Source organism: Vombatus ursinus, unplaced genomic scaffold, assembly GCF_900497805.2.
Source record: "Vombatus ursinus unplaced genomic scaffold, bare-nosed wombat genome assembly UNPS02014807.1, whole genome shotgun sequence".
NCBI classification, from domain to species: Eukaryota; Metazoa; Chordata; class Mammalia; order Diprotodontia; family Vombatidae; genus Vombatus; species Vombatus ursinus.
Window position 1 is genome coordinate 24143378 of NW_020954585.1, and position 15331 is coordinate 24158708.

Here is a 15331-nt window from a genome sequence, read left to right on the forward strand (position 1 = left end):
CCCCCCCTCCCCCTCCCTCTCTCTCTCTCTCTCTCTCTCTCTCTGGAGAAGGGGGTACTGAATTTGAATTTTTCCCTAGTCCAAACTGGGGAAGGTAAGCTTTCAAGGCTGAAAAACTGTTGACTTTGAAAGCTGGAAGTGTTGATACTAACACTTATAGTTTCTACTTCAACCCTTTGCCCCTGTAGCTTGGTTCTAAATGTTTTAAAAAAGGCTTTTATGTTTTGAAGGTTCAAAATTATCCTTACCCATTGGTTATTACAGGAGACACATTTTCAAACATTAGGACTTTCACTCATTTTTGCATTTACATTGGGAGCACACAAACCCTTAAGACTCTTTACTTTCCAATTTCAAAGTTATAGCTTAAACATTTCAAATCATAGTGTTCAAAATTCTTATCCAGGTCACATGTGTAAGTATTGTATAGTGCATTTAGGCATGATTTTGTCTTCAATGTTCAGAGATGGAACATAAGCACATTTTTATTTTACAGATATTCAAAAAGTTTTAGAAATTTTAAGTTATTTAACATTGGTGATTAGTACATTTTAGTAGACCATAGTCATTTCCATTCTTATAGTTCTGTCTTCAAAAATTGGCATGTAAATTTACAAAAACAAAAAAAAATGTTCTTTGGTCAAATTGGGGGAAAATTAGTTAAAATTAATATAAAATAATTTTTGTGCAAAATGAGAATTAACTCTCTAATTAATAGCTAAGAGAATTAACAATTAAGTTGTATAACTATGCACATGAACTTAAACAGCTTCTGATGATAAATTACATATTATCACAATTCTGCTCTGTTAGAACAGAATATGTCTCTCATTTTGAGAAAGAGAGAGAGCAAAGACAGAGAGAGCATGTACACATACATCAAGATGAATTCATATGCAAATTTTTTTTTCTTTTTAGCTAGGACATTGGGGTTAAGTGACTTGCTCATGGTCACACAGCTAGTGTCAAGTGTCTGAGACCAGATTTGAACTCAGATCCTCCTGACTCCAAAGGCAAAGCTCTATCCATTGTGCTACCTAGTTGCCCCCATACATAAATTCTTTTTTTTTTAAGGCAATTGGGGTTAAGTGACTTGCCTAGGGTCACACAGCTAGTAAGTGTCAAGTGTTTGGTCTGAGGCCGGATTTTCAGGTCCTCCTGACTTCAAGGCCGGTGCTGTATCCACTGCACCACCTAGCTGCCCCCCATAAATTCTTAAAAAACTTCAATTCTCAGTATGGTGAAGCATGTTCAAAGAAATTCCACCATGAAATTCAGCATAAAAGTAGTCACATCAAAGCCCAGTGTTATTATAGTTTGCATCAAACCCATTGTTATTGCAACTTCCTAAGTATCATTATTTTCTGATCCTCTTTGGAGTTATGAATTCTGTACTTATAGCAAATCTCAGGAGTGAGGAGATGGGAGTGGGAGAAAGAGAGGGTCTTTTTCTATCTTTCTTTCTTGCTAGCCTGACATGCAACTTTCAATTTAAATTGCCATCTTCACATCGACCTGACCCTTGACTCAGTAGCGTCACCTAAACTGTACTCACAAACATTTTTTGAACTAGAATCATGGAATCTAGAATTGGAAGAGCTGAAAAAGACTTCAGAGATCATCTGGCCTTTTTTACTTTGGGTGCTTTTCTAACAAGTTAATTATCCCACTCCTATACTCCTGATCGACTTGTCTTTGGTTGCCTTTAACTTTTCATTCAATCCTTCTCTAAAAGCCCCAAGCTTCTTTTACAATGATACTCCCAGTGTTACTAGCCCACCTGGGTGATCTGATCTCACAAAACTTCAAAAACAATTTCTATGGTTTGAATATTTAGCATTATGATAATTTCTCATTCTCATTCCTCTAAGGATGAGTTATGATGAAGGAAAAGAATTAAAATAATCCAAATCTAAAACTTTCTCTTAATGACTGTGTGTGTGCAATGTAATAGAAGTATTATTCCCATCCTGCAGAATAGAAAGCTGATGCTCAGAGAGAATTTGCCTATAGAAAATGAAAATCAGAGTCAGGATTTACACTCAAGTTTTCTGGTTCCATGTCCAGCATGATTTCTACTATACCACATTGCTTCTGCTAGGATAGGGCTAATAAAAGCAGATTACTTAAATGTCAAGTAAAGGAGTTAGAGTTATACCTAGAAAATGACTTCATGAATCTGAGTGTGGTGAGATTTTTCCATTAGTCAGAGATATTGTTTTGTGAAGTTTTTGGATTCAGTCAAAGGGCTGCACTTGAGGACCTAAAGGGCCACATGTGGTCTTGAGGTCGCAGGTTCCCCACCCCTGGCCAAATCCTCTCTCAGGCTGTCATCATTTCCACCCCTCATGCAGGTGTGGAACATTGATCTTCACCAGTGTGGAAAGTCTCCTGCAGATGAACTTTAAGCCAATGGGTGTGTGTGTGTGTGTGTGTGTGTGTGTGTGTGTGTGTGTGAGACTGTACTACCTCCCCTAACAAAGTCCTTGTAATAAATATGCCGAATCAAGTGTAACATGTATTTCTCTCCAGCTACTCTCTGAAAGTCATTTCTATTGCATTTCATCCCTCTCTCAGGGTTCTTCAGTACACTTAAGGGGTTGGGGGAGTAGCCTCTGTTCTGCCATTGGCTGAAACTCTCACTCATTGTATTCTCCCCTTTTTAAGGGCAATTAACTAGCACCTCAATTCCATTTAACCATTTGACATCTGATTAGCTTTTACATCAAAGACATAGTAAGAACAAACATATGAACATTTTCCTCCAAAACCTCAGGCATATAATCTCAGGGATATAAACAACTTGATCTCTATAAAGAATGGGGGATTAAGCTCACAGCTTAACTCATTTCCTACATAGCATTAGTACCACCAAATTCAAGTCCAAAGTCCCTTGCTACCTTCTCAGACAGGGTTGGATGCAACATTCAGCTTGGAATCTGGGGTTCCCATGGTTCCCATGGCTTGAGGTCCCAGGTTGAGATTTAACTTTCTGCCTGTAGAATTGAAAAGGACAAAGGAAACAAACCAAAATCCTAGACCAAAACTCCAAGCCCATTTGTTAGGGCCATATGACCTAAGAAGGGAACCCTCAGGCTATCCCCACCTTACCACATGGTTTCACCTCTTATGAGTCCTTCATGCCTAGATACAAATATGGGAAAGAGAAAGACTGTACTGTCAGATAATTTTAAAGATGTAGATAGTTCTGGCAATGCGGACAATGGAAAAAGGCTGCTTCCAACCATGCAGTAGGCCAATGCAGGATATCCACGCATATGCCAGTCTTCCTGTCTCCAAGGAGAAGGTCCTAAGTGTCTTCCATGTGGGTGACATCATTTTTGGTGATCTGAGCTTGCACCAAATCCCATTAGACTAGTAAAATCCCACACTAGCCATGTCCAAGATCATATGTTTAATTCTATCACCTATCAGGAGGCTGTTATTGTTGTTGGAAAGTCATTTTAGTCATGGCCAACTCTTTGTGACTCTATTTGGGGTTTTCTTGGCAAAGATACTAGAGTGATTTTGCCATTTCCTTCTCCATCTCATTTTACAGATGAAGAAATTGAGGCAGAGTTAAGTGGCTTGCCCAGGGTCACACAGCTAGTAAGTGTCTGAGGCACTTTTAACTCATGAAGATGAGTTTTCCTGACTCCAAACCCAGTACTGTATCCACTGTGCCACCCAGATGCCCCCAGTCAGGAGATGGATACCATGTTTTATCACTGGTCCTTTGGAATCATGTTTGGTCAATGGTTGATTAATCAGAAAGTTATTGATCAAAGTTCTCAAGTCTTCAAAGTTGTTTTTCCTTACAATGTTATTATTGTATAAAATTGTTCTCTTAGTCTTGCTTCACTCTGCATCAATTCATACAAGTCTTCTTAGATTGTCTGAATCTATCTCTTTTGTCATTTCTTATATCACATTTATATACTATAATTTACCATAATATACCATCATTTGTTCAGCCATACCTCAGTTGATGAGCATCCTTTTAGTTTCAGTTCTCTACTGCAGCAAATGGTACTATAAATATTTTTGTACACACAAGTCTTTTCACTCTGATGTGTTTGAAGTACAGGCCTAGTAATGGTATCACTGGGTCAAAGGATATATGCAGTTTATTTTTTTAATCATAATGCTAAATTGGTCAATGATAATTTGTACATGGTTTCATTTTGTGATAACTAGGGCTGTGTGTGTGCTTCTCCTGACACCTGACTCAGAACATTTGACATTATGATCAAGGAAATAAAGTTGAGTTAATTAGTCCTCCGTGAATCGAGCACTGGATTTGGTATCATACTCACATTTCATTTTTCTGTTTTGCTGTGTTTTTTATTCTATGATTTAAAAAAATGGGCATTACTTCAACAAAACATGCAAATGTTGAAGCTCTTAAAGATGATCACACTTCAGTGACTGTTAGAGCCATCTCAGTGGCTGTTGGGGTGGGATCATTTGCACTGCAGAGCAAAGGAAAAATGTGGCTGAAAATGAAAAATAGCTCCAAGAACTTAAAAACTGTTGTTGCAAAACTGCCTAATTAATCCTCAGAAAATAGGCAGACTCTGAGAAGCTGGGCAATTTGCAGGGGTTGATATTGATTCCTCTACAGTGTGGCATGGGCTTATTAAATTTAGAGGAACAGCAAAAAGACCTTTTAAAAAAATCCGCTGACCACTGTGGTGAAGGGGAAAATGCTTGTCATAGAGAAGACAATGTAAGAATTTAATTTACACAACACTGAAAGTATCTGAGACAGGTCTTGCTGACCCTGAACTCAGTGCTCTATCCATCTCACCACCTGGAGAAAGGACTTATGATGCATATGAGAGTTGAATTCAACAACCTAACAAGCATTTATAAAGTATCTACAACATATTAGGCATTGTGCTAGATGCTAAGGATACACAAACATGATCCCCATGCTCGAAAAACTTACCTTCTACCACATTTATATATTTGAAGTGCTATAATGTGAAAGAGATATTAGGCCTATTCTTGACTCCCTTAGGGAAGAATGAAGGAATGATAGGTAGAATCTGATAGGAGATAAATTTAGGTTTGAGGCAAAGAAAAACTTAGTAAAGCCATCCCAAAAGTATAGCTGTCTCAGCAGGTAATGGATTTGTAGTTTCTACAAATCTAGTACCAGGGCCCCTAACTTGAGCTTATTTTCAGAAATGACCAAGGTAGGTTTGGCCCAATGAACAAAATGTATTACTTTTCTTCTAGTAACTTTATAATGTCTTTCCCCAATACTCCAGCCAGAAGTGATCTCTCTTCCTTCTTCAAATTCCCACCTCTCTGCTTTCCTTCGAGCACTTACCACCTTTACCTTCTATTTTGTTAACTGATCAAAGCTTGCTTTTGTTATTCCTGGAAATAAATTCCAAATTTGAGGAGAGGAACAGGGTATTGCACATCATAGGCACTCAGTGGACATTTGTTAGATGAAATTAGTTCACTCTCTACTCTGGTAAATTTTGCACAATGAAATAAGTCAATTTTGTCTTTTATTACTGTGGAACTACACTGTAAGATATGCTTCTGTTGTAGATGGCTGGCTACCACATTTCTAGCAGCCAGTCTTAATGCACAGCCCATATTCACATAGTAGTTGTGCAACTGCTCTCTCCACTCTGACTCACAGCAATCTTCCTTGTTCCTGAATTCCTTAGTATGTAGGACAATAGGTTCATAGACTCATAGATTTAAAGCACTGTTGAACAACAGCCTTTATTGCTTTTAAATTATTCTCTGCCTGTAAATCTTTGCCTCTTCAATGAGGTCATAAATTCAAAGCTAGAGGTTCAGCCTTACATTTCTTGTGCCTCCAGGCACAGTATTTGGGGCTCATAATAGTTATTAATTGTTAAATTTAAATGGACTGGGGTGTTTAATTTTCATATCTTTGTTTTTAGATTTTGAATACCATTCGAAATGCAAGTGATCTGCAAGTTGTGGATACTAAAATGAATGAATGTACTGAAGAAATCAATCGGTTGTTTGATGTACTCATGACTTTAGAAATGCAATTGGTTGAACAGTTAGAGGTAAGTCAAAACCTTTGATTATGTAATATTACCTTAATTGGGGAGGTAAGGAGGTTGATCTGCAAGGTAGAAGGCAGCAGCTGTTACCAATAGTCCAAAGGAGGGTACCAATTTCTCCCCCACAGAAAGCAGTGGGAGGATAGAGGAAGCTTGGTGACTCTGTGTCACCAAGGTCGTAACGGCTGAACTCTTGGCAGCACTTTTTGAGCCTTTCTGAAGACTCTTGGGCATTCTTGTGTTAGAGGTCATAGGACTCTGACATGGAAGCTGAGAAGGCCAGAAAGAATCACAGACAACAGGACAGCTTTGAAAATTATGTGTTAAATTCATTACATATTTTAAAAGAACAAGTTGCAGTTTTATATACAATCTTCTTTTTCTTTTCTACTAAGTGTATGGAAATGCCCATTTTATTTGGTGTTGATTTCAGAATTAAAAAAATAGACTTCAAATAGAGGCGCATGGTCGTTACAAGTCACAGTGGTCTTGTAAGAATCTGGGCATGTGGTTGAAAGAACATGAAATGCTAAATTGTTCTTGTTGGCCTGCTATTATATGACGAAATCAGAGTATTCTCAGTAATGGTTTGATTAAAGCAGTTTTATCCAGTTAATCCTATCTTCGAAAATATTTTTTAATAGTTTTGAGTTGAGACAGTTTTTTTGGGAAATAAAGATGGGTTAATTTCTTTGGACTTTTTCATGTATCCAAAGAGAAGTACATAACTACCTCAATATAGTTCTTACCTGTGGTGGGAAAGAGATTTTTTTTTAATATTAAAGGTCTAAAAAATGCTCAACTACTCATCTTAAGTAAGACCAGTAAAAAGTAGAATTTACCTTTGGGGAGCTACACAAAGCCACTTTTTAATTCCAGGTAAAAGTTACAAAATCTAAAAATAAAACTATAAGAAGCGTCCAACTGAAAAGTAAATGGTTAAAATGAGAACTTAACAATATTAAAAATCTATTAGAAACCCTAGAGACTTGTGATTTTACAAGGTAAAATATGGGTGCAGTAGATTGAAGTAAGCTGACGGATTGAGCAGTTAGGTGATGCAGTGATAGCCTAGAGTCAGGAAAATTCTTCTTCCTGAGTTCAAATCCAACCTCAGATACTTACTAGCTGTGTGACCCTGGAAAAGTCATTTAACTCTATTTGCTCAGTTTCCACATCTGTAAAATGAATTGGAGAAGGAAATGGCAAAAACCACTCCAATATCTTTGCCAAGAAAACCCCAAATGGTGTCATGAAGAGTCAGACACAATTGAACACAACTCAGGTGAGCTCCTATCCAATTAATTCTTCATATTTAAAATTGCACCTTAAACAATATATGGCTTTCCCTGTCACTTGAATAGCAGATGATTATTTCCTGCTACACAGAAAAGAATATGTAACACTTTAGAAAATGTGATTTTTGATATAAAGAAAAATATTTTAAGTGAACTTCTAAAGGCCCAAATCAAGCTATCAAACATGTTGAATGTGTTCCCCCTTCTTCAGGAGTTAATTGATTTGGTATCTAACAATTCAAGTTAGCTTTTCTTTTTGTCCTTTACAGGAATCTATAAATAGCTTTGAAAGGAACATTACAGACATAGTGGGAGTATTTGTTGAAAATGTACAAGGCCTATATCCTTTCAATGGTGTCTCTTCCGTTGTTTATAGATGAAATGATGATATGTTGCTGGAATCCCTAAGATTACTCCTACAGGTATGATCATTAAGTTGGTTAAAGATTGGTATTTGGGGGGGGAAATACTACCTTTGTATGGGGTGTGAATTTTTTAAAATATGGTTGGACTTACATGTTTTACATAGTCTCCTTCAAAGGAGTTATAGTGGGAAACTATCTGTTCTAAAAATGGCCTCTGTTCAGAACATATTTAAAATTTTTCTCTGGGCACTGTCTATAGAGCAAAGTTGGTGTTCCATGCAAGAAACTAATTTCATTACTTTTATAGTGTGCTTCATTTTTTTTTATATTACCAATACCAACATTTCCTAGATTGATAATGGATATTATTCGCCAGACTTACAGTGCACAAATTAAATGGAACACAGTAAAATAAATAAGTAAAATAATAATTTTCACTGACATAAAATAAGTCTTACAACTTAATGTCTTTAAATGCAATATCTCCTTTTGCTGTATTCACTTTTTTTAACATGATTTGGCATTAAGTTCACAAGATTCTGACACATTTTTTAATTTTTATCATGAAATCACACTTGTGTGACATTGGAGAGCAAGCATAACGTTAGTAAATAGTAAATTATTCTAAGTCTAGCTTTGCTTGTAGGCCAGAGGTTTTCACTGAGGTATAAATAGGCACATTCCCAGGCTATTGAAGCATGGCTATCTCTATTTCTTGGCTAAATTTCTTAATTTTTTGAAATATATGTGTAGTGTGGTGCAAAATTGTCTTGTAATATCCCATCTCCATTTGGGAATCTCTATACATCTGTAATAATTCTGTTCCTGAGTATGTCAGTATTTTTATCAGAATTCCCTCACTGGGGATGACTTCCAGGCCCACTGGACTTAAAAAATTCCCAAAACATTTTTTGAAGGTGGATGTTTTACAGTCTGATGAAGATGTTTAGATCTTATAGAATCACCTAGACTTCTACCTATAGTTTTTGTATAGCCTTGAGTGAAAAAAGTGAATTTCATTAGTAAAAAGTTTTTTTCTGTTCTTCCGTAATAATAGCTAACATTTATGTAGTACTTCTTAAGGTTTGCATAGTGCTTTACACATGTTATGCTATTGGTCCTCGCAAAAAACCAGTAAGTTAGGTGGTATTATTATTCCCATTTTGCAGATAAAGAGATTGAGATTATGAAAAGTCAGTAGACTTGCCCAGAGCCCCAGAGCTACTAAGGCAGGTTTTGACCTCAGGTCTTTTCTTACTCTATGCCTCACATTCTGTCCACTGGGCCACATGGTTACAGTACCCTGTTCTTTCATTGTCTTTCCCATCACAATGGTTTTTCTTCCTCCTGATAGCTAGCCGATTTTTAAAAAAAACTGGTCTTCTAGCTGTTTTTCCAACTTAAAGAAACCTCTGTCACACTGGAGAGAAATCAATATCAACCCCTCCAGTTGCCAGGTACCTCTAAAGGTTTTTACTTTTTCTCTAAGGGTGAATTAAGCTAATTTGCATCAGTACTTTTTAAGTCCTTAGCATTGTTTTTCATTTTTGACCACACTTTCCTTTGCTCTTCTGCTGATTATTGTGGGCTTCACTCAAATCAACAAACATTTATTAAGTATTTAGGATGTTCCAGACACTGTGCTAAGTACTGGAGATAGAAAGAAAAAACAAAAATGGTCCATTCTGCATTCTTTTTTTTTTTTTAAAAGAAATTTCTACCGATATATTTTGTTTTTAAATTGTCTCAATTTCTGCCCATATCCCTTCTCTTTCCTTCTCCCAGAGACCCAGAACTTATAACAATAGCAACCACCACCACACACACACACACACACACACACACACACACACACACACACACATGAATGTATGTGTGTATGTATGTATGTATGTATGTATTTATTTAAAAGTACACTGATGCTTTTTTGGTGGAGCTGTGACTTTGTACAACCATTTTGGAAAGCAATCTGGAATTATACAAAGTTGCTAAAATGTCCGTACTCTGCAGAATTCCACTGCAAAGCATATACAAGGGCCCCATCTATACCAAAATGTTTATCACAGCCTTTTAAAAATTTGCTATCTTATTTTTCCCCAATTATATGTAAAAACAATTTTAACGTTCTTTTTCAAATTTTGAGTTCCAAATTCTCTCCGTCTTTCCCCACTTCCCTTCATTGAGAAGGTAAGCAATTTGACATAGGTTATACATATGTAGTCATGTAAAACACATTTCCATGTAAATCACACTGTAAAAGAAAAAACTGACAAAAAATCCCAAGGAAAATAAAGAAAAAGTATGTTTGATCTGCATTCAAGCTCCACTAGTTCTTTCTCTGGAGATGGACAGCACTTTTCATCATAAGTCCTTCAGAATTATCTTGGATCATTGTATTGCTGAGAATAGCTAAGTTATTCACAGTAGATCTCCATATAATATTGCTGTTACTCTGTACAGTGTTCTCCTGGTTCTTCTCATTTCACTTTGTATCAGTTCATTTAAGTCTTTCCAGGTTTTTCTGAGAGCATCCTACTTATCATTTCTTACAGCATAGTAGTATACCATCACAATCATATACAACAACTTGTTCAGCCATTCCTCAATTGATGGAAATCTCAATTTCCAATTCTTTACCACCACTAAAAGACCTGCTATACTCAGCCTTTTTTGTGACAGCAAAAAACTGAAAACAAAGTAGCTTCCTGTTGATTGAGGAGTGGCTAAACAAATTGTGATTCGTGCATGTAATGGAGTATTGCTGTGCTATAAGAAATGATGAATATGATGGATACTAGGAAGCATAGGAAGACCTACATGAACTGATGCAAAGTGTAGTAATCTGAGCAGGGAAAGCAATCTATAAAATGATTACAACAACGTAAACAGAAAGAACAACCACTACAAAACAGTTATGAATGAATGTTATGAAATCCTAAAGAAAAGCTTGTGCCAAAGAAGAGATGTCAGGAGACATCTCACCCCAGTACTTTGCAGTGCTGAGGGTGGTAGGGTCTGGGAGTGTTGGAGCATTGCATATGACGTCAGTTTTTCTGAAATTTTTCTTCTATTCTTTCTCTTTTTCTTTCATTCTTTTTTGGAAAATTCCACGTAATGGTTCTCTGGAAAGGGGAAGGAGAAAGATATAGAGGGAAATCTAGGCAATTTAAAAACAAAAGATGTCAATAAAAATCTGTTTCTAAAAGAACAAGAAATATTCCACAAAACCAATCAACACATAAAAAACTTTAATGTTATATGCAGTGTTCCAAACCATAGTCCTTAACTTCCACAAAGGAGTGGGAGAAGGGAGATGTCTTCTATCTCTTCTTTGGGGCCAAGATGATTATTTATGTAACCTTACTAGACTTTGATGGGATGCTTATCCCAACTCTCATTCACACTAGAAAATTTGGTCCCCAGAAGGCATCTTTATCACCCACCCATATTACCTTACCTCCCCCAAGGGCTCTAGAGGTACCCTGGAGAGGCAGTGAGTACCATCTGAAACCCCACTTCATTGTGTTCCCCCCAATACCAATCATTCAGGGACTATTAATAAGCCCTTATTGAATACATTGATTAGCTTCCTACTCTCAATTTAACCCTTTATTTCTCCTCAATACTGATTAACCAATTAAGGATATTTTCTGAGGTTATAGCAAGAACAAAGTACAAACATATTTCCCAGAACTGGGGCACATCCTCCCCTCTATTCCTCAGACTCTGAGGAGAACACGTTTGGAGTTAAAGCAAGTGCTATAAGCACGTGTTCACCTCTTTAGTGTGCCCTAGCCACTGGACAAGCTTGTAGGACATGGCCACCCCGGCTGCCAAATCAACTCATTTCTATCTTGAGTCACAGGTCACTCCTCAGGGATGGGGCAGCTATAGCCACTGACCTTCTCTGCAGGCTCTTTGGACCTTTCCGAGTACACCAGGTCATTCACTCTATCCTCCACCCTCCTTCATCTAAGAATAGGAAAGAATAGACACAACCACAGAAGCCACATGATGGTCGTGTGGTCATGGGCCCCATGGGCCCCATGCCTCAATGTCCTCATCAAGAGTCCATAGCAATTCATGCCTTCTTTATCACTAGGGAAGTGAAAAATGAATGACTACTTACTGCCTTTTTTCTACACATTCATTTCTGGCTCAGCAGCCAGTTAAAGACTTTTCTTCACTCTGCAGGAAGTAGGCAGGAAACAGTCCCAGAATGCTTGTGCATGCTCTGAAGTGGAGAGCTGGGACCCTCCATCCTGCATCATTGTGCACTTCCAGAAGAAGGCGGCCCAGAATCTCTGTGGGTCAAGACCAGGTAGAACCTACTGTGTCTGCTCCCACGATGAGGCAGGCCCTCCGGTGAGAGTTCTCCATCATGCTTATGAGGAGGTCACATCTGAACAGAGGGGACGATATACATAAATCAGTGCATACAAGTTAAATAAAGAGTATATAGAAGTAACCTTAGAAGGGATAACATTAGCAGCTGAGGGATCCAGAAGAGGCCTCCTGAAAGAGGTTGTGCTTCAGCTGAATCTTAAAGAAAGCCAAGTATCCTAAGAGTTCAAGGTCATAAAGCACAGTCAGTGCAAAGGCATGAAGACCAGAATAGCTGGATTGTAGTGTGTGATGAGGAGTCAAGTGGAAGGAAGGATACTGCAGTGGTGTTATAGGTGGAGGTCTGTATCTGGAAAAGCTGAGAGGACAATCTTAGCCTCAATCTAAGATGGGATCCTCCTGGCTCAGTTTCCCCATTGTATTCCTTTGAAAAGGAATGTTTTCCACCTGACTATTCCTGAGTCTGGCTATGAGGTGGAATTGATACTGCATGGTTAGAAAACTGTGATGTTTTATCTAATCATGTCCTTACTTTTCCTTTTTATGGCAAATTTCTGTAGTCAAAGCAAGTGGTCAGTAAAAGATGTGAGCGCAATGCAAGTATGTGAAATTTTGCTGTTTTCAATTTGAATGTGTAGTCATCCCATATCCCAAACAGTTTGGTAAATTACTACTGCTGCATAGAAAGATTAAATCTCTGGAATAGAACATTCTTTCTGAATGATATGGGAGTAATTAGACAAAGGGAAAAGCAATCCTTAATATTCTTTTTAACCCTCAAGGTACTGCATGGATCCACGTCAGTAGGAAGGGACCAAGTTGTGAAGGGCTTTAAATGCCAAACAGAGGACTTTAGATCCTGAAGTAACAGGAAACTACTGGAGTTTATTGAGTGGGGTGGGGGGGGAAGAGGGAGGTGAGAGTAGTGACATAGTCATACCTACACCAAAGTTATTTTTAAGAAAATCACTTTGGCAGCTGTGTGGGGGATGGATTTCAGTGGGGAGAAAACCAAGGCAAGGAGACCAATCACAAGGCTATTGCAATGGTTGAGCCAAGGTGATGAAAGGCCTGAAATGGGGTGATGGTTATTTGAGTGCAGAGACATATGAAGGAGATGTTATATAGAAAGAAAATACAAGATTTGGCTACTGATTGGTTATATGGGGTGAGTGAAAGAGAGGCATTGAGGATGATGCTGAGGTTGCAAACCTAGGAAACTGGAAGGATGGTGGTGCCCTTGCCAGTAGTAAGGAAAGTTGGAGACTTTGGTACACCAGTAGCTTCTGTGATACATCTGTAGGTGAAGCAAACTGAAAGAGCTACAACTTTTGCACATTTCCTTAAAATAGTGTCTATTCTTAAAAACCACAAAATTAAAATCACAAAAGAGAGTAATGAAACACATTTGTATGGTACAAAATCCAGCACTTAGCCAATAGAAAACAAACTAAAACTGGGAAGACTAGCTCAATATGGTTTCATCAGGTCAAGGTCAGAAGTTCTGAGTTAGCCTAGTGTCATCAATAGGCACACACAGGCATGACCATTGCTGCTTCCAAATGAAACTATATCAAAATGATTGCTTGTCCCACCTAATTTGTACATCACTCTAGCTCCAAATGACTCTAGACTGTTTCAAAAATCAAATCCACCTCAAGGGCCAAAGATTTGTCAAAATTAACCTTTCCATTTTAAAGTGCCTGATGGACTCCCCATGGTGGACTTGTAGAACATGGGCAAGACTTGAACAGGATGGATACGTATGCTTGTGATCTGTGACATTGGAAATAACTCTTAAATTGATGAGGTCCCAGATCCACTTGAGCATTTGAGAAGAATTTAGAAGTCAGCTTATTAGGTTAAAGATGAATAGTTCTAAACTAGTGTATAAGGCAAAGTACAATCAGTCTCTGAAGTTTAAATGTGAATTTTTATGTTTATCTCAGATGGTTATATTTGGTATACTGCCACGCTGCTATAAAAGGGCCATTTTGTATTTTGCTCCAAAAGTGACTGTTTCATCATTAGACAGAAGTAAATGCTACCTTCTGAGACTGGTCCAGAAAGACTTTTTCCTAGAGAAATATTTTCTTTGTCTTGCTTATTTAAGGAAGACAAATGTTTATCCTTAAACATTTTATGGAGAACAGAGACAGTAATTCCTTTTTTTGAGAAATGGTTGTTTGACTGAGGAACTAGAATGTTAAATACCATCAGTCAACAAGTTCTGAGGCAACATTATTGCAGAAGGCCTTCAATATGGATTTAATTGGACCTCAAGGTACCATGTTATTTGTTGATATTTGAATGTTACTGCTACATTGCAATCAGTGGTTTGGATTTTAAAAGACGGTAATGAGAAAAAGAAGAAAAACATTTCCTTCAGACTAGTTTTTTTGTGCTAGAACTAGAAATCTCCAATAGAAAGGGCATTAACTTTCAGGCTTATAATTTAAACTTGAAGATAAGGTGGTTTTGTTTATAATTTAAAAAATATTATTTGCATTTCAGAGCGTGAGGGATACCACATAAAAGATATGAATCTGGGATAGGAGGTTTGGACCTAGAAGGTCTATCCCAACTGTCCCCCAAGGGCTCAGTTCTGGGTCCTTTTCTCTCCATTAATCAGTCAACAAACATTTGTTGAGCACCTGTTATGTGCAAGGCACTGTGGTAGGCATTAGGATATAAAGGTAGCTACTAGGGTAACGATGTCCGATAGGGTTTTCCTGTATAGATGAGGGAGTAGTCCCCACTTTTGGAATTTTTAATTTGGCTACTCTGCACAACACTGTGCCTTTCTCCTCCCACCAACTGGTTCCTACTCTTCAGTCACTGCATTAAATTCAGGAGTATATTGGAATTCAGGGGTATATTGGACTAGCTTGTACTGAAGTCAGTTGTTAAATTTTTAGTATGAGCATTTACACCTCAGAATTGGGAAACACTGGTGCGGATACAAATGGTACCCTGAGGGTTAAAAAGAATATTGAGGGTTGCTTTTCTAGTACTTTGTGAAGCCCTCCCTGAGGGGGTTGGGGCTCATTCTGTAGCTTATCCAGTAACTTGAGGGCATCCTAAAGTCCTTTTCCCTTATGCTGAAATACCACAAACTTCTCCTTATTTTCTAAGACCAAAATAATTGCTTTTCTTCCTTATCCTGTGTCCCCCTGTTCTTATCTTGTCAGCCATCTTCCTCATCCTGTGTCATAAAATTCTTCCTTATCTTGTGAGCAGCCATCTCCATTATCCTGTGTCA

At 37.8% G+C, this 15331-nt stretch overlaps 1 protein-coding gene across 4 annotated transcripts in view; it reads left to right on the forward strand.

Moving 5' to 3' along the window:
• The window catches only part of DRC3 (dynein regulatory complex subunit 3), a 101843-nt gene that overhangs the window by 62458 nt on the left and 24054 nt on the right, over positions 1-15331 (forward strand). For all 4 annotated transcript variants that reach the window (XM_027875101.1, XM_027875104.1, XM_027875103.1 and 1 more), the window contains 2 exons: positions 5934-6065; positions 7630-7700. In XM_027875101.1, coding sequence (XP_027730902.1) covers positions 5934-6065; positions 7630-7700 — 203 coding nt within the window. The remainder of the gene's footprint in view (positions 1-5933; positions 6066-7629; positions 7701-15331) is intronic.